Source organism: Xiphophorus couchianus, chromosome 14 (assembly GCF_001444195.1).
Source record: "Xiphophorus couchianus chromosome 14, X_couchianus-1.0, whole genome shotgun sequence".
NCBI classification, from domain to species: domain Eukaryota; kingdom Metazoa; phylum Chordata; class Actinopteri; order Cyprinodontiformes; family Poeciliidae; genus Xiphophorus; species Xiphophorus couchianus.
Genome location: NC_040241.1, coordinates 10,882,615 through 10,908,010, shown reverse-complemented (window position 1 = coordinate 10,908,010; position 25,396 = coordinate 10,882,615). Strand labels below are relative to the sequence as shown.

Here is a 25,396-nt window from a genome sequence, read left to right as displayed (position 1 = left end):
CTTATTTCTTGACTTTGTACATTCAAAAACTGAGACGTTTGAGAACACCCTGTCTAGACAAGATGATGGAGCAGGGCTAGGTGCTCTTAATACAAGCAGCCATTAGAGAACGGAGCTTGTTTGAATAGGGGTCTAGCTTGAAAAGCTAGATGTTTATCCGCCATTGATTCCCTCCCCATCCATTACACCATCAACGCCACGACCAACAGTTGTCAGTAGCCACCATTACAGGAAATCTATTCTCAATATCTTTCTTGTTGGCTGCTCATTTAAATCCTTGGGAGCTGGAAATGAGAGGCGATTGTATAGAACTGCTTATTTGCTCTTGTTCATATTTCTTTCTTCCTACTTCTTTTGAAAAACAGACCGTCCAGAGAAGAAAAGAAAATTATAAATCACGGGCATGCAGTCAAGATTTCAGTGCAAAAAAAACAAAAAACAAACAAACAAAAATAATGCAATGGCTCCACTGATGCAAAGACTGTATCATCAGGGGATCCTGGAGTTCAGAGCACAGTGATGCAGACAACAGGGCAAAAACAACATCAGCAAGGGAGCAGGAGTTTTCAAACCCAAAGTGTTTATTTTAGATATATAGATAGCCAGTGTCGCAGCGAGCCCAGAAGCCATTCTGGGCCGTGATGAGACAATGACCCGAGAGCAGCCAAATTTAGAGACGAGCTGCGTCTCCCAGGATGCATCTCCATTTGGTCTGCGATGGCAAGTGTGACCCTCATCTCGTTGCTCCTCACCTCATCCTAATTGAATCAGGCTGCTGCCCGGGATAATACGGCACACGTCGAGCGTGTGCATGTGTGCAACAGAGAGAAATGGTGGAGATTTCACATCATTAAAAATGTGTCTCTCAGAGCTGACCATTGCTCCACAAACCCAAATATGTGGCCGCGAGCGAAACAGATTGGGGATTTTGTGCACCTTTTGCTAAATTAATGTGGAATCCGGAGAGCAAGTTGCTTAGTTTAAAAAGTCACCATTCGTCTTCCTCATGGGCAATCGCGAGGAGAAAATATGAATGTTAAATTGGTCAGCCTTTATTTCTCCAAAACCCAATTCTGATCCAAGACTTTTCACTATATCCTGATGCATGGATTTAATTAAGAAGCAGCGCAATAAACATTAAAAATGTATGATTGGAAATTGCCGTAGGTTCTAAATTTCCTTTTGTACTGTACTTCTTCGCATTAAACGTACTGAACAAAAAAAAGTGCTTAAGCACAGTTCAGCACTGTAATTAAAGACGTAAAAGAATGATACTTCCCTAGCAAAGCCTCGGCATCAAGTGGGAAAAGTCTTGGACACAAAAAATGGGGGACGCTGGAGGGGGAGAGACTCTTGGTGTGCTTCCGTTGGAATCCTTAATTTCTGCTCACCAGCCACGACACGAGCGCGCTCATCAAGCATGCAAGATTTAAACAGGGCTTTGAGGAGCTTGTGCCTAATAACATCTCAGTCGTCTGCTTTAAGACTGTTGAGGTAAACAGGGTTTAATTAGGAAGGCTAGAGCAATCTGGGACAGATGTTGAGAAGCAGGAACCATGCTGTGACTGTCTTTAGTTTGTGTCGCTGTCTGGCCCAAAAAAAGAAACGAAACAGCTACTCCAGAGAGAAAGAGATAACTAATTGGTTCAAACAGCTACCAGAGCGAACACACACACACACGCAGCGTTGTGGGCAACGAGCACCGTGCTCGTTGGAGGTTGTTTCTTTCTTTAGATGTTATTTAGATTTCCTGGTGTGTAGCATTTTTACTGTCAACATCTTTAAAATAAACAATCTATTTTTTATGATGCCGCAAAACAAAACATAGAACAGCATCAGGGAATCGTGTGAAATTGTATTAAGACTATCGCGATGAATAGAAGTCAAACAATTTGTGAGTTTTTAATGGTCAATGCTAACATTTAAAAATCAGGTCATCTGATAGGTGATTTAATAAAGCGGTTTAAAATGAACAATTTAATTGGCTACATTTTGAAGATATGAAGAGATAAATAAAGTGATTTCACATTTTAATTTAATGTACCTGGTGAGTGTCTGCTAGCATTCACCACAGAGGTCAATGTCCAACCAAGACATTTGTGACCACACTAATTTTATGCACCAAAAACATTAGTATTCTTATTTGAAAGGTGGGGCCAAACACACAACAGTTAAAAAAATAGAAGGCTATAATACTTAACATACTGTCTAACACATAAGTTAGTGTTTAATGGCAATAAACCTTTGGAGCAACGCTTATTGAGAAAATAAAAGACTTTTGCAATGAAATGCCCCCCCTACCAATACACAAGCATGGCTTTTTCATACTTTTTTTTTTAAGTATGGCAAATATCATATATATTATATGATATTTGATATATGATATTTATGACAGCAATTGGTCAACTGCTATCATTAAATATCCCCGAAAACATGTTTGCTTGTAATCGTTTCATTTTATATTGAAGTAATCCATCTAAGAGCTAGAGGCACAATTTTGATTACAAGATCAAAGGTAGTTAAATTTACTGAAACAAGACAAAGTTTCCATACATGTCATACACGTAAAAGGTTTCGTCCAAAATCTAACTCGGCGGATCAGCCCTCAAATGAATAAGGAAATTGTTCAATGTCTGTGAAAGTTTGAAAGGTGCAGCTCTGATGATAAATATGAAAAAAAATTATTTTCCTTGAAGTTTATCTAAGGCAAAATTAATCCAGTCTTACTAGGGACCAAACACATAAAACGTGTTTTAATCCTAATGACGTCATGCAATATATTACTTAAATTGCTGGAAGTGGATGTCTTGGTAGTAAGAACAAAAGTTGATGCTTGCGCCCACGTAGTGCGACACCCATCAGTACGTCTCTCGACTACGTTTTTCAAAGTTAGGTCAGTGGCAGGTCTCCCGCTAAAAACCTGCTGATTGGATCTCATGGCTCCTTCTCAGTTTCAAGTTGCCACTAACCCACATGAAACTCCCCTCTGACGGGCAGTGGCTGAGCGGGGCTCAACAGCTAACAATGTGGCAGTCAATGCATCATTTTGGGAATGTAACAAAAGCAAACACACCTAAGGCGGGTTTTATGGATCTTAAGCCTTAAATAACCACGTCCGCTAAGCTGGAGAAACAGAGGAGGGGGAGTGTGAGAATGAGAGAGACAGAAAGATACAGAGAGAGAGAGCGGAACGCAGAAGAGAGGTGGAGGAGGGTATGTTGCTGAGAGAATGGAGTGTTAAAACGGAGATGATGAGAAGCAGGGAGAGAAAAAAAAGCAAGCTTTGAGGGGCAGATGAGGATGACAGCAAACTGTGGGAGGGAGGAAGAGAGGAGAAAAAAAATCACGCATTCTTGACAGAAGCAACATGGCACGATCACACAGCTATTTTTCATTCACAGTCCTCTGCATTCGCACATGATTTCAAAGGTACCAAAGCCCTGAGGAAACCTTCCAGCAAACACTGTTTGCCAATTTTTCAAGCCTGTCACTCCCTTTCGATCTATCAGCTTGTGCCGCACAAAGAGCCTCCTCCTGCTGCTGTGGCAACTGTTGTTGTCTTTGTGCCTATGGAAGGTAAACAGGTGAGGCGGGGTCGTCCGTTTCCCTCCCGTCACGCATCATCTCTCAAATAACTCATTAAACCAAGGAACCAGTTGGTTAACAGTACAATAAGAAGGTTTTAAAAAGTTCCTAAGTGGATGCGGCAAAAAAAAAAAAGTTTTGCTATTCCCTTTCAGCACTATAAGGTTCGCCTGAGGGGAGGCCAGAGACACTGGACTTACCACAGTTCTTTCTTGCTGTTCAGGACACAGAGTACTGCAGTCTTACCAGCAGAAAGAAGTCTATATTTTTCCCTTGCTAACAAAAATCAGGCTGTTTACTTCTCTGTTTAGGCTTAAGCCTGTGTATGAATGAAGAAGTGAATGCTATACATAAATAACAAGTAAAGTAAGAAGCTGTAGCATTACGGCTGCTATTTTTAGTTTTAAAAAATAATCAAAGCCTGTGTTGTATTACGTCTACAGTTTAAAGTTCTCTTACTGGGATCACAGAGGAAGCAGTGGAGGAACCACTGATTTATTGCGCTATTTAGGGCAAAAGCTTGGCAGCCCCCTCTCCCAAGCTTTTGCTGCACACTGCCGGTTAGCTGGCTGAAAGAAGAAAACTGCAATACTGCCTTATTTACAAAAAAGCACAGTGGAAAAATCTCAGAGTGCAATAACTACTTGACAACAATTGGAAAATTTAGTGGAGGTTTATGCTTTCACATAAGTCAATGTATCAAATGAGCAATGCATGATTAGTCAACAAATTAAATGTTTATGCATCAAAATCATATTGACAAAAGGTGAGCTTAATGGATTGAAGTCGATATGTTTTTTTTCAGTGGAATGGTAACCAGTTGAATGAGGTTATACATTTTGTTGTACATTTTGATGTGAACTCTATGATACATTGAAAACACACCGAGTCTCCATAAACATCAACATAATTGTAGTGTTTGTGTTTTGACGAGATCTGCAGACTCTCAGTGAATCCAATAAAAACCTGGGAATATGACTTGTCCAAGAAAAAGAAAAAAAGAAGCAGAGGAGGATTCAGTGTTATGTAGGTGCAGAGAATATAGTCGCTTCCTTTTTCCAGTTCTGCCGTGACAGTTTAAAGTTGAGATGGGTTGCATGGTAAGCACTTTTCTTCCCCTCCACCAACTGTCTCTCTCTCAGTCTCAACATTTTTTTTTGTATTTTTAATTTTTTTTAGAGCTTCTACACCCTGATAAAAACAACTCAGCTTCTGACAGGTTCTCACCCTCGGTGACATACACGGAAGAGCACACGAGAGTGCTGCAGACAAGGCAGATAAAAAAATAAATAAATAAAGGAAGTGCGAAGACACAGACGCTGACATGCACGCACAGGCCCCTTTTTTTTTTGCCCCCACCTTCATGCGTCGTCACTCACTGCCCACAGTGCTCATTACGAGGTCTGACACAAAGTCTACAAAGACACAGAGGCCAGTAATCAGACTGAAGCCCTGGTGCCTCTAAAGCCAGCCGTATTTAAAGTAAGGTGGGGTGAATGTTGTATTTAAAGAAGACTCTACCTCTATTCCTGGCAATGCAACATAGGTGGTCCTATGTATTTTCTTTTCTTACTTTAAGATGAAGACGAGCATGATAGCACTAGAGTTCGCTAGGTTGCTCGGAGTGACGGCCAGGGGCTTTTGGTGAGACAGAAGCCAATTTCAAGGCATCAGATGTGCCTATGATTTTTGTTGATGTTGTTCTTGGAATTCACAGCATTTTCATAACTGAAGAAATATGGCTTAGTTGCTTTATCCAATTAATAAAAAGTATTTAAAACAAATGTTTGGCTGCTTTGAGTGTTTTAAGACTCTGAAATTACATAAGGATGTAAACAGAACAAAAGTATAAAATTTATATTTACAGGGTTTCTAAAACGTTTTGTCAGTAACAAGAAAAGTATGCAGTCTAATATTTAAAGTCTGTATAAATGTTGGAAAAGTACAAGTTTGAATTTACAGACATTATATCTTATCCATCATCTAAAAGACAGTAATTTTAATTTCTAAATTATTAAACCCATAATTAGATTGGTTTAAAGGTTAAATGATGACATTTAGTTTTGGTTTATAATATCACAACTTGAGTATTTGTCCAATATATTTGTTGACTAACAGATAAAGACATTCAAAAACATTAAAAAAGAGCAATTACACAGCTGGGTGGCTTCTGAATCCCTCTAGTGCTGTGTGGAAAAACAAATAAATCCTCATTAAAATGGAAAAATATGGACCTACTTAAATTAAATATAACAGCAGCCTGCTAATAAAGTTATTTCTTTACATTTAATGCGGGTCTTCAGATTCAATTGCATTAAAAAAGGACTATCTTGTATCAAACATCCAGATACCGTGTGCTACATTACAATCTGAATAGCCCTTATGTATAAGAGTGAACGTGCAGGACTAATCCGCCTCACAAAATGAAGATGTTATTAGTTAATACACAGATGACCTGATCTGTTAATTAGCCGTGAAAAATTCATGCAACTTTGCATCAACCTGCAACGAGACAACTCTTTCTGCACAGGGTTTCCTCCGCACCTGCAAACGTGAGGAATGTGCGTTATATTTTCCAGTCGACTAGCACTTTGGCATTCTGCTCGGTCCTCACACATTTACTACGTGTATTTAGCAATCCTTCCGTGTTCATTCCCCCCCCCCCCGACACCTTTAATCCGTTTGAATGAATTCATTGCCATTCAGCCATCATTTTCCCTTCAGATATGAAGTAAAATACAGAAGCCTCGTCTCATCTGTCTTTAAGATTCATGGCTGTTTGATACTCTGGGATGATTGAAAACCACAGATTTTAAAGCGGCGCATCAATGACAGTCTTGACCTTGCAAAAATATATTTAATTTTTTTTTATTTTTTTAAAGAATGCAAGTCTTTTCTCAAAAGGATTTAAGGAGTGACAGGAAGCTTTTAAATACTACCAGGCAGATGCTCATTCTCACCTCCCGGCTCACAAGTTGTGGTGTTTCTCGCGCTGATGAGATTCAGAACGTTATGCACATTTCCCAAACTGGAATAGGTGAAGAAAAAGGTTACCCAGCGAACTGACTGCATTTGAGGTATTTCCAGAAATCATGGCCTCGAGAGAAAATAAAAAAAAGAGCACAGGATTGTGCATCCACTGATCTAGCTCTGACTTTCTAATTTGATCTCATGAATCAGGAACTCAAAGTGAGGAGGGGCAGCGACTCCCCAAGGCTCCCCGAGGAGCTGTGACACAGCGAAGAGATGAGCCCGCAGCGTTAAAGGAAACTGCTGCCAATTTAGTGTTCAGGGACCTTCATCTTTGAAATGTTCCCTGCTTTGCCCAGATGGCTTTATCAAAACAGTTTAGCTGAACACGGCGTTCATTGCGCCTCATCCGACTCTGGGCCAATGTGATGCTAGGGAATTGTGGTGACTTTTTTTAATTTTTTTTTTTCTGGGGAGGATCTCACCCTTGAGCTCAGAGTTTGGCACTGAAGTATTCAAATTACTGGGTACAAGCAAGATAAGAGAGCAGAGAAAAACCCTTTTTAAAAAAAAAAAAAAACAGAAATCTGGGCTTATGGCCATGGAATAAGTTGTGATAGGAAGGAGAGAGTGTGGTGGAGGTACAGCGTCCTCCACGGTTATTGGCACTCCTGGAAAAGATATATAAACAGAACCTAAATGAATTCCTATTTTATAGCACAAGGTATTGATCCAGCATTTAACTTCAGCACATTTAATAAATGAGTGAAAAACAACTGTTACGCAATAAATGTGGCCAGACGACTATAATATGAATACATTCACTTTTTGACAGTGATCAGATCGTCAAAAAACATTAATCAGAAATCACTTCCGATTTTCCTCGGATCTAAGAGGTTTATTTCTATTAGTTACCGTTCAAAACAGTAAAGACAATAAAACATGCCATTTCAGGCAGGTAAGGCTCTATTGATTTTAATGTATCATAAAAAGAAACAAGATATTACAGTATAGATATATTTCTGTCCACATATTTGCCACAGTGCTGAGATCAAGCCTTTAAGATGGCCGCTCCAACACTTTCACTGTGTTGTCCTTAAGCCACTTGCTTCCTAATCTCGGCAGTAATATACATAGGATCATTGTACATTTACAACATTCATTTTAACTTCCTGGATGATTTAATAAAATGTTGCTTCAACATTTGCACACTTTTTTCTTTCCCCTTGATACAGTTTTGTAAAGTGCACCAGTCCCTCATGTAGCAAAACATACACATTATGCAGCCACCTCTCTGCTTTACTTTTAGGATGATGTACTGAGATTTGCAAACTTTCCCACTTTAACAAACATCATTATGACTAGAATCTTCAGCATCAGTTCCACCAACACTGAAGAGCATAGCATGTACAGTAAATAATAATGATAATAATCAACTAATATCACCGTTAGACATGTCTGTGAGATTATGCAAGTGCAACTGATAATGAATTTACCTTAAAATTCTTCACTAGAGGTTCCAGTGAATTTGTAGTGTGCGGTATATTGTCATAGTAACAATATGTAGCTTACAGATTCCTGAGAGAGAAAAAAAGACCTTTAAACAGAACTCCTCTTAGCATGGCAAAACCATGGCATCTTAAACATAAATTACAAGTTCCCTCGATTGTCCTGTCATGTCTCTGATTCACTGGGAGAAGAGGATGCCGCAGCGAAGAATAGCTCATTCAAAGCGATTCAAAAGAGTAAGGCGCACACACACACACACACACATCCGCGCGCGCACACTCATCCTCAGACGTAAATCTTTCAAACGTGCAGGGGAAGGCAAAGGAGGCAAGAGCGGTTATGCATGTTAAACACATTTGCTTAGACATCAAACGATCGCCTGCAATTGGCTTCACAGGGGGAAAGTAATCTGCGCTGCTCAAACATTCGGCGCGGCAGCCCGCAGAATTCTGATGGTGATTAAACAGAAAAGCAACTGTCTGCGCTCACCGTCCAGCTGGTTGGGATCCCCTTCTCCTCCGCCACCCCCCCAACTCCCCCATGTCGCGCAGTCAGGCACTTTACCGCCTGTCATGGTCACGTCACCAGTTCATAAAAACTCTTCACTTCCTTCGTGCACTTATGTTGCCAGCCCTTCCGCTGAAGACTGTTATTAATGTATCATTTGAGGCAGATTAAAGGTGATGAATCTGACACTAATTGAGGCATGTTAAGCAAAGCCTGCGTTGGAAATAAAGTTGAGGTGGGGGAAAAAAAAGAAAGAAAGAAGAACCCCAGTCATGTTTAAGCAGCTTTGTTTACCATTATTCTAATCATTTTTACAGCCTCCAGACGTGTCAATTTGATTGATACCCCTGCCTCTCCCCCAATCCCAGACCTCATCAAGCTGGAACCAAGCGGCAGCGAACGTAACAACATTCCCCCATTTCTCCCTCCGTCTCAGCGGCCCAGCTTCCGCCCCACCTTCCCCCGAAAGGCACTTCTCACCACTGAATCCACTCTGTAATTTACAAGTGGCTATTGTGTCCCAAGTGCTGCATTGGAGCAAGTCTAAGTAAATGAACCATGTCAAATACCTGCTTTTTTTTTTTTTTAGCCTTGATTACAAACTCAAGTTCGTTCCCCTCTTCGTCAAGTTGCCTGGCTTGCTCGAGTGTGGAGCAAAACCAGGCAAAAATACCACATTTATGAACCTGTTATTATTCAAGCAACCCGAGCTCGCCTGCCTATTCCCAAATCAAATCGGGGGAACCGGTTCTTCACCAGTGGCCGGTTTGATTGACTGTTTGTAGCTGTTACAAAGAACACGGCGGCTCTCGGGCGAGAAGGAGAAATAACCAGAACGACTCCATCTCCAGGGCTTGTGTTGGGAGAAAAAAAAAGGGTAAAAGCTGAAACCTAAGTTAGATAATAAACAGGCTATAGGGCAAGGTGCCGCAGATCAATACACGAAACCATATTAAATGTTTGGAGCTCTTCAATTCGCAGTAGAATCCGTCTGACTAAAGTCAGCATTATAGTCACGGCCATTGTATATTGGAGTTTCGAGTGTGCTGGCCGATGGGAGAATGCAGCTCATACTGGTAGCAGACTATAAACAACTCTGTTTGTCTGGGCATCAGTACATGAGGCAAGACTATAGATTTAATCAAAAGTGTCTAAGAATAAACTGAGACAACGAGATGATGGAGCTCGGCTTCTTAAGAAAGAAGTTACGTAATGCGTCTACAGCCAAAAAGCCCACATCAAAGTGAAACATCGCATTTATTAAATATAAGAAACGCTTAATTACTCCCAGTTCTTTCTTCACACCAATCCCTAAATCATCATTGCATTTGCTCAATACATGCCCAATAGTTTATTCATTGCACTTCTGACAAAATATGCTCTTGCTTTAAATCCCCAAATATTTGGCTGTAGATGAACTGCTCTAGTTGCTACTTGCTGCTACCGACTTCAACTTTTCGTGGATGTTTGAGCTGCTGATTACAATTTTCTTTCATGTTTACAAATTAATTTGAGTTCTTTGTTTAAATTTTTAAAAATAACATAACAGGTCTATAAGGATGTGGGCACCGGGATTCTAATCAGTTTTGGTGCCTTAATTTTGGCTTCAACCCAGACTTACAAAGAACTGAGACTGAGCTTTCAGAACCCATATTTCTTGATCAAATGGGGAAAATTATCCAATAACCAGGATAAAATGTAAGTCCTGTAGGACAAGGTATAAAAATGAATGTTGTCAATGTTCTAGTGGTTGAATGTACTTGGGAGGGAACACAATTCACTCATCTTATTGTATGAATCTGTGCAGAAAACAAGGGTAAGGTAAAATTTAAATACACATTAATAAAACAAAATGAAAGAAGAATCAGTGAACTGACATGAATAAATGAACACTTTCTGCACAATCCTGCCAATAGTAGAGGGAGATAAAAAATAAGAGGCAAAGTGAAAAATTAGTGTTTTCCAAAAAAAGCCAGCTGGACTTCATATTTCACATGATTTGATAGCAGCTACCTTCCGAGGTCTGTCGTAACTCCAGCTGCCCTGTGACCTTCATTCTTCAGCGGGCAGGCAGATCCTTCCAGGCTCTGACAAGATTTATCGGGCCCTGCTAATAGCCTGCTCTCTGCCAGGTAAGGCCTCATCGATACAGGGGCTTCTGCTGCCCCTTTTGCCTGCTGCCTTGCTAATGAACACCTCTGCTCTTTTTCTTGCTCGCAGCCGCACTTTAAATGCAGATGGCAAACATCAGCGTCCGGCGTTAAAAGTCTTTCAAACTTTGAGATCAAGCGTAAGACCTTCCAGAGTTTGTTTAGAGTTCCTTGAGCAGGTGACAGCAAAGTGGCGCCTCGAGGCCTCGGTACACGTGTGTGCTGGAGAGAGAATATGTAATAACCAGACAAACAGACAAAAATAATGAACGGTAATCCCTGGGTAAACACACACGCACAGGATATTGAAACCCTCTCAGGCATGTCGCTGCTCTCGTGTGCATGGCGTGCCGCATGATGGAGAGGCTGAACTGTAAGCCGCCCCCCCACCAAAACCCCCCGTCCACGATTGCTCTATTCTGAAACCCTTACTGTTTTAGGCAACACCACACAAACCTCCAACTGTAAACGTGCACACACCCACACCCACGCGCACACATTTCATCACCTCCACCTATCAACACAGAGAGCACACCCGGCGAGAACAACATGCGCAAACTTTCACACACGTCCCCCCAGGCTTTGATGGATAGTCAGCGAGCGCTCTGCCTCCTGTTTCCTACGCATTAAATCTCGTTTTGGGTGTGTGTGTGTGGGGGGGCTAATAGAAGCAGCCAAGCTGTCCTTTCCCCCTCCACTTTTCCAAGTCAAGTAGTTCCCATTATCTTCTGCTGCTTAGCAAATATGTATGATTGGAGCCAGTTAATAAAAAGCCATATGCTTTGGGTGAAAAAGAAAAACCTTCAGATGCATTATTTATCAGGGGCTATTCATACTTTATCTAATTTAGTCAGGGGAGTTTGGTCGGTCTTAATATTTTAGCGGATTCTCGGTATAAAGGAGCAAAAAGTCAGAAAAGGGGCAGAATGTGAAGGGAAAGAGAGAACAAGGGCTTATTTGTCTGAGGCTTAGAAAACCTGACGGTAGAGTGAGGGCTGCACCTGTTATATACACAATAAATACCTCTACTGAACTTATTATCCTTTCCTGAATGTACGCCAACACATCTTAATCTCAAACATTTGTTTTCATTCTAGACATTGACCAGCATAAAGTTCTCATGTTATTAAAATTACAACAATCTCAGAGTATTAGTACAAATAAAATAAAAAAAAATATGCATAGCATGATCTGACCTTATAATTAAAACTGAAAAACTATCACTTTAGTTATGTAAATAATCTAAATTCAGTTATGACAATTCTAATCACCTCATCTCTAGCACATATTTATTGTTCCCAATTGGAATTTTGAATTTGTTTTTGAATGCCTGTGTGTTGCATTTATCTACATATTTAATATTTTTGTTAGAGCTTGCAGATGGCTGCTTAAGCAACGGTTAGTTGTCTGCGTTACAGGTTTGAACCAGAAATATTTCCAGTTAAATTTGTGAGTAATGTATAAGCGTAGAAGCCTTTTCAGCTTACCAGTGAGCAGCAACAGGTGGGGCAGGGACAAGGTTGTTTTACTTTGTTTAGCTGGACACAAGGGCAAAACAGAAAATGTTTGCAATTTTTGAAACCCTAACTTTACAAAACTTACCGCTTAGCAAACACAACAGACTAAGCTTGCAAACTGTAGCTTCAGCAAAAAACTACATTACTAAGAGTGACACTGAAGCTACATTAGTTCCTGCACAATGGCTGCCTGTGCTTTTTTCCAACGAGGAATATTTCCAAATATCTGATCGGTCTTCATTCAGCCAGCTAACTGACCATCCTCAGCAACAGATGGGGGCAACACTCCATTAATCCACACTTTTTACAGCTTCAGACATCTTCAATCATTGTGCCACATTTCTCATTAGAAGAACCTTAGACTATAGGAATATTAAGACATAACATATTTGTGGTTCTAAAAACCGGAGCCTCTTAAAACCTTGGTATATCTTCACACTCGTAACCACCCAACAAAAGTTCTGTTCTGTTCTTCTCATTCACGAAGGCCAATGTGGCAATATAGGTTATGGTGAAAGGGGAGCGGACGGTTTAAATCGCCACTGCTTAGCAGGGGGCCAGAGGCCCTGCTGACAGGTCCCTTGACACCGTGACACCTGCGTAAGCCATGCTGACAGAAAGTGATATATCCTATTTATCACTATGGGCTCCTTCACTTGCGAGTGAGCGAGAACAACTGTCACTCATGCCGAATCTGGGCCCAGACATACAACGCTCCCCTCTACATTTATCATCACCTCTGGTAAAGATGTAGAAACCCTTAAAATAGTAATTCATCTTGTATTGCAGCAGAATAATATCACACTGATGCACTAAAAACATTTCCTCCAGGTATTTAAGTAGGTATCTAAAGCATATTTAGATGTGCATTAGACCTGTTTGTTGCAACTTCATCTGTTTCAAATGTTTTCATTATTGTCTTGACCATATAACAGGGTGAATTTAAGTTTAGACAAGTAGTAGTAAGTTTAGACATAAGAATCAACCATAACCTTTCTTTGTTAATTTCTTGTTCATGATATGAGAATGTCTTTCCACGCACATTAAAGTTAAAATTTCCCCTATTTTTCTCTAGTGAATATGGTGCTGCAATCAAAGATTGCACCCAAAGTTTTCATTTACTTTTACCAGATGAACTGTCGGTACATGTGAAAGGTGCCGTTTGTGCATTAATAAATGTTCTGAAATCAAGGCTTAAAGGAGCTCCATTGCCAAAACAAAACAACCTTTTCTTCCTGATAGAATGTAAAAGCGACATGTAAACTTTACTGAAACACAGGACCAAACAATAAAAGTAAATGAGTAAATGAAACGATATTTGGCCCAATTTTCCTGGAGACTCGTGCAGTTTTGATGAGCTGCAGTGTCACAGCAAACGCAGCGCCATTATTTTGCCCATTAGTCCCCCAAAACAACAAGCCTTACATTTGATCCGTGTTGTGATCCCGCTCCTCGACGCAGAACTAGTCCCCGGGGTCGCGCAGCAACCGAGCTAAGTCATGTTCTCATTTAGTTGATTTTGGCTCCCAGAGTCGATACGAGAGGACAGCGACGGAGAAAACAACAAGGCTAGCATGGCGCATCATAAACCTTGGGAGCCTTGTAAAAGTCAGTTTGCTGTACAAACTCCTCTGAACAACCGCCGCGACAAACAAGTCCCGCAATGTCGGTGATTGATGGGGCCTCAGGAAAGGCAAATCTGCAAATATGAATCGGCTTTATCCTTGGCGAGCCCTATCTAATGTGATCTCTGCCGAGTATGAAATTAAATTCCACTTTGGATGACATCAAATTGAAAGAAGCGGCGAGAAGAAGGTGGCATCCTCGACACTGCCACTTACAATCAGCAGCATGGAGAGCAATTTAAGGTGGCACGCGGCTTAAATTTCTTGTCTTTTATGCTTTTATTGCACCCCCTTTTCCTCACTCCTTTTTTTCATTCTGCCGTTTGCCACCTTTTCATGACAAGTGCTGAGGCTTCTTCAGGTTCTTCAATCATGAGTATTTATTTGCATGTGAAGACAGCCTATTTCACTGGCCTGCGTATGCGGTGAGGAGAGAGTTAAGGAAGGGAGGGAGAAGCAGAACGAAGCAACAATTTACACGCTTTCCCTTATAGGTAAAACAAATAAAGCTCTGTATTATGCAGAGTAATATTCTAGACATTATAGCAACCCGCTATAGCAATCTTCCAGCGTTTTTCTCCCCACTTCTCAGTCTCCACCATTTCTGCCTGTGTATCAGGTATGTCTAATCCGCAGATTAGTAATTGCCTCGGAGCAAATGCATTCAAATCACCAAACAAAATTATACGAGGAAAACGCTGCCCGCTGCAATTTCATGAGTATTACTGTGCTCTCTTACTCCTTCCATTTTCCCATTCGGAACATAAACAACAAAAAAGCCCGAGCGGCCACAGATTGAATTAGGGCCCTAATAGATCCAAAACAATTTTGATAACGTTAGCCACAGTCAGCAGCAGCAAGGACAAGCGCTAATAATAATGTGGCAATAAACAAACCAGCTTACCGCAAACTGCTTTTTCTTTTTTTTTTCTCTCTCTCTTTTACTAAACGCAAGATTTCCAGAGTGGTCTTTTTTCACATTTAGAGCACTGTCCTGAATTTCAATAATGCTGACAGAAAAAGAAAAGAGTGTTTCTTGTTATGATCATTGTGTTGTTAAAGGAGGGTAACTGTTTCAGTGACCAAATCCTGGAAAGCTTTTGACACCAGAGGTAATGTCTTCATTAAGCTGTATGGTCATGTTTGCTAGCAAGTTAACTGGTATCGAGGTACACTGAAGACTGAAGATTTAAAAGTCTAGGAGTTTTCACCAGTTGCATGGACAAAGATTAGGTCTGACTCATTTTTACTTTCACTTAAAAAAAAAAAAAAACAAATTCAAATGATTGAAGAGATTTACAGTCACACAAAACTTTCTGCAAAGCAGCTGCCTGCAGGCTAGCCTGACTAACTGGTAATTTCATCTAGAAATGCATTACTTTATAAAGATAGACCTAATAGATACCACTATTACTTTTATTGACTGCCAAGCAGTAGGTACACTACCAAAATGGACAGCTCAACTTATATCAGATTTTCCACTTCAGTTTAGGGTTGCATAACTTTAGGAAAACATAAGTCAATAATATTAAATATTAAACTTGGCGTACCCAAATTTTCTAGTCTTCTCTTCCTTTTTACATCATTATGATGACCAACCAAATTTCTTCCATCTGGCAGCTATTGTTTGCTATCAGAGCGGGAACGCAAAAGGTGGTAATATACATTATGTAATATTATTTTTGCTTATCTGTTCTAAATTAGAATGAGACAGTGGTATTTTCACTATAGGTTTTTATTTTGCGGTTTAGCTCAATGGCGAGTGCTGATCTGATTCTATTAGTGGCTTTTTTTTCTAAGGTGTTTAGGCAGCTACATTTCTCAGGTTGAAACAAATTAGGTCGTAGGCAAAGCGCAACATTTCCATATTGGTTTCCTGCTCCGCCTGCAACCTCCAGGGCAATCACATCCTATGTTTTGGCTACAAACGCCACCTCAATGACCTCCATTTGCATGGTGATATTATTTGTCCTGTATAAGTGTGGTCAGGGGATGTGGGGGGTGGTGAAGGTACGCCCTATTTTGCAAATGAGTTGAGTTTTAGCCAGAGAAAGTGGCAATGGAGTAACAGCTGGCCATAGGACATAAAGGCAGGGGCGGGTGGGTGTTGCGGTGAAGTGTGAGCAAAATCTGGTTGTTTTCTGCCTCAACCCGGAGGCAAGAAAAGCAGGTTTAAGTCTGTGGATGGGGCCTCCGTCCGCCCTAAGGGGCTACACTGCAGGAAGCACAGAGTACAAGCTTCTGTCGCTCTCTGCTGATTAAAAGTGATCCACCTGGGCACAAATGGTGCTTTGAGGTGCAATGATAAAACAAAAACTGATGGGCTTTGCTAATTCATTGGCTAAGTGATTTCATTTCTCTATGCATTACGGTTGGACTGCATTATTTCCTGGCACTAGTCAGAACAGAAACTACTGCCAAAAGTAATAAAGTTAAGTGCTCTGTTAAGAGAAAACACCACTCACCAGCCTTTGGACACAGCAAGTTGAAACGCAGGCATGTAAGGATATGGATTGAGAGAGATGTTGGGTAGGCAAGCCACACAAAAAAAAAAATTATATGAATAATAGTAGGAACTGCAATCAGTACAGTTTCAGAAAAAAAGGTTAAAAGTGACATTGGGCCTAGTGGAACCCTCACCAGCAGCTGGGTGACGCTCCAGAATCCTCCTCACATTTAACTTGGCTTAATGACTGTTTAAATGTCTGATGGGCTTAAAAGAAAAGGTTCGGTTCACTGATAAACTTCCTCAGTTGCTTGGTTACCTGCCCGTGCAGGTTGCCTCTGTAGTTATTGTGAGATTAGGTGGGCGAGGGAGGGAAAAAAGAGACGGAACCCGATACCTCCGAGATTACAGTTAGTGTTTCAGGCCTATTCTCTGTCTTCCCTCCCTCCCTGTCCTTTCTATCTTTTCCACCGAAACGTTGAGTCCCTGGTGAAACAGTGGGGGCCATTCTCTACACCGCTAACAGGACTGTCTTTCTTGCGCCTGTCTCTATCTCGTTCTACGCACACGTTGAAGAATATTCCCCATCACCGCTTCTTCAATATATCTAAAAGCTTCAAACATGGATCACATTCAAATGTTTAAGCATCAAAGTTTTTTATATCAATTCAGAATGAGGCTTAGGCTAATTCCAAAAAATATATATTTAAAGAAAGCTCGTACGTTTTACACAGTTTGAACTTTAAAGTCTTTAGAATTCAAAATCCAGTCTAATCGGCATCTCTCTGTTTTTATCTCTGACCTTCCCCCACTTGTTGCTTCTCACTGATAACCAGCTGGCTAAGGACTTCTCATTGTTGCTATTTTTAAGACACATGGCATGTCTGTGAACCTGTACCAGAGAACATAACTAACAATTTAATATCGTCTGGTGCTACATTAAGTCTATAAACAGCTCAGACTCAAAAAGAAGTACAATTTACTGTGAGGTGAGTTAAAATCTATTTAACAAAGTGTTGTAGATCCTTTCAGAACTGTTATAATCAAGGGCTTACATTAAGACATACCTATCCTTGCACTCTTTATTATGTCTTTAGTATAAGTGACTCATGCAAGACAACAGAAAAAAGTTTGGAGCAGGATGACCACTTCATGTCTTGATCTAATAAAAGAGGTGGCTGTTAAATGCTGTAATTGGAGCACATGAACAAACACCTTCTCTTCAATTAGCTCCCATTTGCGCCCCTAAACTGTGCCCCGTTCACCGCAGAAAAACATACCAAGAGTCAGTATTCAGTTTAAATATATTGCTTCCTGTCTCACATTAAATGTCAGACCAGCAGTTTCACATTGTAGAGACGGATGATGTTTCCTTGAAGATCACTACGAGCTTTGTGTATTTGGGTGCTGCAAACTGACTTCAGACATTGTATTCCAACAAATCCAGAGTCCATAAAAGCTCCTCACAGCTTTAATGTCGAGAATAAATATATAAATATATGCACTGGCATAGTGACACACAATACATGCTGCTGCCGAAGCAGCAAATAGAGTGCCCTTTTAATTATGCAGGAGACATCCGAAAGCAACAGCACTCCTCACACCCTGGGAAGCAGTTCAGTGAATACACCATATTAGAGGCTGTTACAGACAGAAGCAGGAGGGGGGGAGAAAGAAGGGAGAGCCATAAAAAGGGACTGAAATGATTCAAGAGGAGGAATAGTGTAAGGAAGAAGGGAGGGAAGAAGAGTTATAGAGAGATGATAGTGAAGATTAAAAAAGAAACTACAGCCAGACAAAAAAAAGCAAGACAAGAGACTACCATTGTAAGGGGTGTGATGTGGAGAAAACAACACAAAAGTGGAAAAAAAAATAGGCAGGGACACAAAGATGCTCTATGCACATCTAGAATAGAGTTAGAGGAGGAAAGTCTACATTATATATAAAAAATTGAACAAAGCAGAGAAAAGAAAAAGAGAGAATGACAAAAAGGGCACATAACACTCCTGAATTCTAAGACTAGCACTGAAACCAAGAAAAAGAAAAAAAAAATCAATAATTCATTAGAGCATAATGTACAAGGATATTGTTCTTTTTCCCAAGAAATGAAAATCAACTTGTTTCATCTGGTTTTAACTTTATTTCTCCTCCGTTTTTGCACCTGACGGTGAAAAATTGCCCAAGGAATGTGGAAAGACTGTGTTCAAAATCGGCTCACTTTTTTTTTTTTTGGTAAGACCAAAAAACTAGAAAATTTATAGAGTGGGGAAATAGGGAGGAAAATAATACCCTGAAGAAAGGTGGTAAGATAAACCTAAGACAGGAAAAGAAACAGGAGGTATACATGCAAAAAGAAGATAAAGGACTGCAAGACACTGAGGTGCACAACGGTGATATAAAATCTGTTCCCTCTGCTTGGTCAGTGAATTGATTCAGACCTCACAGCAAAGAGGAATTTTAATGTGATCTCTTGGCTAGCTGTTCCTACACTGTAAACCTGACTCAACCCGCTGCAAAAGTGCTTTACAGATAGATGCAGACTATATCTACCAACTTTCTATTTTCTTTTGTATTCACAAGAAGGAAAAAGAAGCCTTGTCACATACTGAGGGCAGGTCAGGGCTCGACATGGTTAAGTTAAGGGAGGGGGTGTTGCTGTCCCCCTACCACACTTCTCTTTGGGATAGAATAACTGCAAACCAAGTCCTTATGTGAGCTGTCCACAACACTCAGACACATAATTCTCAAGGTTAATAGTTGTGACGCCCCTGTCAGGAAAGGCGGCTTGGACACATGCTGTGATGAAAGCAAAAAAAGTTGGACATGTTGGGCCAAAGTGAAACAGTATCCCTAACCCGATCTTATCTAATCCTCCTTAGATCTCTTTCCTTTCAATATTACATGTGAATGGCACTCCAAACCAAAACAGATCAATACCACTAACTTGACACACATTAGCTACATAAAGGCAACAAGACTACTGAGACTAGCACTGTCAGGAAGCATTATGGCAGAGAGAACACTAAGAGGAAGAAGCAGAAGACATTTAGGAGTGGTGGAGGGAAACAAAGAAACATTGAGATGTGTCTTCTTACCTGTTTGTTGTACTTGTTGATGGTTTGAGTGCTGTAGTCAGAGCAGTGGTCAGATCCAAGGGAAATGTTATCTCCGGTGCCAACAAAGGTGTTGGCAGGGGGCAGGTCCTGAACTGCCTGGTGCTTTTTTCCAGCTGTTGGTGACTGAGGGTGAAGCTGGACAGTTGGGAGCGGTGAACTGGACTTGTAGTGCCGAGCCAGGTCTGGACTTCCCGGCCCACCGTTGACTGAACGGTAGCGTCCCATGCCGGGGCTGTCTGAAAGCTTCTCATTGACGCCATCGTAGCGCTGCCCATTAGGTTTGGAGGCCTCTACTGTGACAATACTGCTATAGAGAGGCTGTTTGGACTTTTGTTTCTTCTTGTCTTTCTTGGGCTTCTTGGATTTGTCATGCTGCTGAGGTGTAAAGAAGTCCTCATGATCTTTCTTTCCTGCCTCATAGCCATTCTTGTTCTTAGGGTGGCAATAACGGGCCATGACAACAACAAGAATGATGAGAATGACGGTCATGATGCCCGAAACTACTCCAATTACAATGCTTAATCGTTGTTTGCTGAGATCATAGTTGGGGTCACCAGCGATATTGGTGTTCAGGGAGGTACTCAGGCTCTTAGCCACCTGTGCCTCCACAATTGTGGAATTGGAAAGTGTCTCATTAACATACACGTGAACCAGGGTGGTGGTGCTCTGTGAAGGCTGACCACTGTCATTCACTTGGATCACAAGTCTGTGGAGACCATAGTGTTTTGGTTCCAGCTTTGCCATCAATGAGATCACCCCTGTGCCCCCATCAATCTCAAACAGCTTGAAGGGGTTGCCCCCAATGATGCTGTAGTTCAGGTCTGCATTGATGCCAGTGTCCGTATCGGTGGCTATGACAGTTCTGACAACTGTCCTGATGTTACTGGAGGGAGGAAGAAGGGTGTAGGAGCTGTTTATTGGGAAGGTGACTGTTGGTGCATTGTCGTTTTCATCCATGACGAAGAGTGAGACTGTGGCGGTGGCGGATCTGGGTGGATCACCACCATCCACAGCTTTGACACGGAATGTGTATGTAGTTTTTTGCTCCCGGTCAAAGGAGAGGGTGGAAATAATAGTCCCAGTTTCATTCTCAATAGAAAAGATTTCCTCCTCCTCCTCAATGAAAAGACCCATCTCTGCATTTTGGCCTTTATCAGCATCAATTACTGTGACCATACCAACAGGGCTGTTAGGGTCAAGATTCTCTTTGACATAGAAGGTGAACACATCCTGCATGAACTTTGGATCATTGTCATTTTTATCCCCCACGAGAACAACCACAGTAGCAGAACCCTGAAGAGTGTTTATGCCCTTATCTTTAGCTATCACTTTAAATTCATAGCGCTCTGTTTGCTCTCTATCCAAGATGGTGTTTACTCGGATGTCTCCACTGTCTGCATCAATAGAGAAAATCCCATTTACAGATGAATCGAGGGAATATGCTATTTCAGCATTTTTCCCACTGTCAGCATCAACAGCTTTTACTGTTGTCACCCTCTCGCCAGGGGCATTGCTTTCAGGGAAGGATACCTCAACTACATTCTGGCTGAAGATGGGAGGATTGTCGTTAGTGTCACCCACTTTGACTATAAGAGAGTTATTACTTGCCAGACTAGGGCTTCCAGAGTCCACAGCCACTATTACCACATTGTATTCCTGTGTGGCTTCATAGTCCAGTGGTGCAGATGTGTGGAGAAAATACTTTTTTTTATTCTGTTCACCTTCCATCTCACTGGCTGGTTTGAGTTGGAAGGGTACATCTCCTACGACTGTGCAGGTTACTATGCCATTCTCTCCTTGGTCTCTGTCTGACACCTGAACTAAAGCAATAGGTGCGTCAACCATCACGTCCTCAGCTACGTTTGCCACTCCGTCTTTTAGAAAAATGCGCCCAATTTTTCGGATTTCAATTGCTGGGACATTGTCGTTTTCGTCCTTGATACTCAGCACCACTGTTGCCTTATCCGTTTTGGGTGGCTGGCCTCGGTCACGAGCCATTACTGTGAACCTCAGTTGGCTAACTTCTTCACGGTCAATGCGGTGCAACACACTTAGCCAGCCAGTGCTCTCATCCAACCTCAGCAGCCTTCTCACGGACTCTGTGGCTGCCCCAAACACATATTCAATTTGACCATTAACCCCCACGTCTGCATCAGCTGCTTTAAGCTGGAGTATCGGTGCACCAGGGGAGCTGTTTTCTGGCAGGTCAGCTTCATACACGTTCTTCTCGAACCGCGGGTTGTTGTCATTTACATCAGTGATCATTACTCTCAGAATGGCCTGAGAGGAACGTGGGGGATCTCCTCCGTCCCTAACCCGCAAGGTGAGCTCATAGGAGTCTCTCTGTTCCCTGTCAAGGGCCCCTTTAATGATGAGTTGGGGCTGCTTCTCTCCATCACTAGTGTCAGCAACTTGCAGTTCAAACACACTGCTCCTGCTCGCGCCCTCCTCAAATCTTCTTTTTCCAGAGTAGGAATCCCCAGAAGATCCCAAGCGCCTTGAGTTTTCCCCATTGTCCTGAATTAGCTCATATCTCTCTATTCCATTCCTGCCAAAATCTCTGTCTGTGGCTGTGGGCAGCAGATAAAGGGTTCCAATGGGTCTGTTTTCCTCCACAGATAGTGTCAGGACAGGCGAGGGGAAAGACGGAGTGTTGTCATTTATATCTAATATGATGACTTTCCCCTCAAAGAGGTCGACCCAGCTCTGAGCTGGTCCAATCACGGACACCTCGAAATCTATGAAACACTCGTTCTCGTCAAATATCATTTGGCACTGCTGTAATTTCTCACGGTCTATCCGCCTCTCGTTGGTGGTGAGCTCACCTGTTATGTTGTCTATTTTGAAAAAATCCGAGCCGGACTCCAGGGTGAATGTCACCTCGCCGGACCCGGCCACAATGCCCAGGTCGCCTGCTACGTTGCCAACTCTGACATCGGCAGGTCCCTCCTCCGCCAAGCGGTACCGGAGCACTTGCTTACTCGCAGCGGGCTGATGCACAAGCTGCAATATGAGCATGCAATAGTACAAACAGTCCACTGCTGCAGTCGTCCCCATTGTTCAGTCCTGCAAAGATGTCCTCGGAAAATGTTTCAAAAGAAAAAAGTCCCAAAATTGATGTTAATTGACAGTCTGCGTATAAAAAGGCAATCTCGTTCTCATTAGGAGCGCAGTCTTTTTCTTTAGGATGCGTGAGACTTCATCCTCTCGTTTCTGCTGCAGTGGAAAGCAGCAAGTGTACGCAAGGAGGGGGGCTTTCCTTCAACCTTAATTTATTTATTCTGGGGGGAAAAAAATTAAAAAATACAGAGACTGTCTTTGCTGGGGAGACTCCGTGCGCTCCGGACTGTGCCGAAGTGCAATAGTCCCGAGCATCAGCGGAAAGTGAATGCAGTCCGGTTCGCTCACGCTTTTTTTTCCTTTTTTTTTTTTTACTCACAGTTTGTAGAATCTCTCTCTTTTCTTTTTGATGACGAGGAGGGCTGGGAGAGGGGAGAGCTGAACTCTTCGTCCGTCTGTCCTGATGTTAAGTCCACATATATCAGAGGCGCGTATAAAGGAGATGCCCGCGCAGGTTGCAAACTCATCCCACTATGCGGGGTTGAGCGCGGAGCTCGTCACCTCTCCTTTATATCTTGAAGGTAATATGCAGCAGATTACCTGTCTGGCTTCGTTATTCTGTCTCCTTCCTTCTTTTCTCCCCTCCAAGTCACTCGCAACAAGCAGAATACTATCACTCTCTCACTCCTCCTTTTCCTCCTCCTTCTCGTCTTCTTTAACGAACCAACTCCAGTCCGCAAAAATAAAATAAAAAATAGTAGATATTACAAAAAAAAAAAAAAAAAAAAAAATCAGGGCTGAGTACAAAAGAAAAAAAAAAAACAATGAAGCTGGCAAAGTGAAAAAGTGTATATCCGACGCAGCTTTTAGGTTGAACTCCTCTTAGACGTTCTGGGTGTTCAGCGTGGACTCTCCCACTCACCCTTTCTCTCTCCCTCACCTGCAGACGCGCCACATGTGTTGGCAGCCCCTATCTGCAGCACTGTGAGAGGGATTCACAAATGATATTGCAGTCCCTTTCTCTCTCTCTCTTCCCCCTCTCTTCTGCCTCTCCCTCTTTACCTCTCTCTCTCTCTCTCTCTTTCTTTGCTGGCAACGCACGTAAACCGGGTCGAAGTTGGTCTTAAACGTCGGGGTCAGACTATATTTGACACAAAAAGAAAATGTGTATTAATTATATTCAGTTTTCTTCCCCCTCGCCCCCCGCCCCCACCCCACTTGGAAACACTTGGAGATATGCTTACTTCGTTCTCCATTGAGCGATATGACGCAACGTGACTTAATCGTAATATTTTTACCTATACTACACTAATAACGCACTTGTACATATAATTGTTAAAGTTCCATATAGAAAGCAATGCAAGGTTTAAAGTCAACTTTTGCACACTCCAAATATATATATATATATATAGCGATGGCGATATATATATATATATATATATATATATATAAATTGGCAACAGAAAGCCACTCGCAGCAGCAGGACAGACAGCGCTGCGCTTCCCCCGGTGGCTACTAGAAATATAAGCCCAGAAATGCGTGTGGTCGCCGGCGGCTGCATGTCAGCTCCCCCCTGCATGCGTGATGCTCAGTCCACTCAGCAATCGGGAATCTGACACCGTGGCCGCACATCGTATGAATTCATTTACATACAGTGGAAAATGACGTTAAACTCTATATCCGTGGCTGCGGCGCAAACCCACTTCCCTGCGCTACAGATATGCGTGTCCTGTACAATTTAGGTTGCAATTTTGCGCATCATACAAATTTCCCCCCACTTTCTTTTAAGATAAAACTATTCAGGTGGAGTCATCATTTTTAACAGCAACTGTGCAGATTTCTCTGTGCAGCTGTAAGTGGAGCGATGGCGGAAAAAATATATATATATAAATAAACAAAACCCGAGACGTCTCTGCGTTTTACTGTGCGCGAGGACATCCTCAACTTTTCAATCGGGCAAAAATAGTCTCCCTTTCTCCTGTAAGGGACCGTGCAAGTGCTGTGTGTTTGTGTGTGTGAAATTATACACGGAGCGAGCGCAATGAGTGAGTGAAGGAATGGGGGAGAGTAAGGTAGGGAGAGAAGGAGGAAAGGAGAGAGAGCGGGAGTCTGCCTCAGCAGCTGCACCTTTCAACTGACGGCAGAATTCCAACAGTGTCTTTATCCTTGCTGACGGGCGCCCTCTATTGACCAACTATAGATAAAAAAACAAAAAACAAGCATGGTTTTGGGAGTAGTCTGGGTGGAATCCATCTGCTTGCACTGGCTGAGACTTGCACCTGTACCCTGTCTCAACGATGAAAATGTAATCTTTGTAAAACAACAACAACAACAACAACAAAAAAGACATACATATGTATACAAAAAGTTCAATTTTGTCTTGCCAGTTCTTAGAATGGCTTGCTTACGTGTGCTGTTGATGTAATTTTGATATTTTAGTCTACTTCATGTTGTGTCCTGCAGGTTAGTTTTAAGTAAATTATTTGGTCACCAGGTCTACAGGTATAAAAAGTTCTTTGGTAGTCTGAAAAATGAAAGATGTAAGTATAGTCACAGGGCAAACCCACAGAGGAAGGATGTGACAGTAGATTAGTGGGAGACTGCAATATCTCAGCAGAATCAAGTCAATTCAGTCAAGCTGCCTTCCACTCACTAAAGAAAGACACAACTACACAAAGATTCACAAACGAGAGCAAAAGCCTTGCGAAGGATGAATGCATTCGCCTCTCATGTTCATGGACATCAGCCTTTAGGTGGTCATTGTCTGCAAAAAAGTTTCACAGAGAAAGACGCGTTTATGGTGATTTCATGAAGTGTATATGAACTTTGAAAAGTAAGATTATTAAAACGTTAAAAATACTCTGTTCTTAAACGTTTTAAATGGAATACTTTTAAATCACATCTCCGTTTC

General features: G+C 41.8%; 1 protein-coding gene across 6 annotated transcripts in view; it reads right to left on the bottom strand.

Moving 5' to 3' along the window:
• Positions 1–23,483, bottom strand: part of pcdh7b (protocadherin 7b) — a 138,904-nt gene extending 115,421 nt beyond the window's left edge. For 3 of the 6 annotated variants that reach the window (XM_028038453.1, XM_028038451.1, XM_028038452.1), the window contains exon 1: positions 19,405–23,483. In XM_028038453.1, the coding sequence (XP_027894254.1) occupies positions 19,405–22,482 (3,078 nt within the window). In that variant the 5' untranslated portion in view covers positions 22,483–23,483. The remainder of the gene's footprint in view (positions 1–19,404) is intronic. The other 3 variants (XM_028038448.1, XM_028038449.1, XM_028038450.1) reach the window with 1 other exon arrangement.
• Between the last annotated feature and the right edge of the window lie 1,913 nt (positions 23,484–25,396).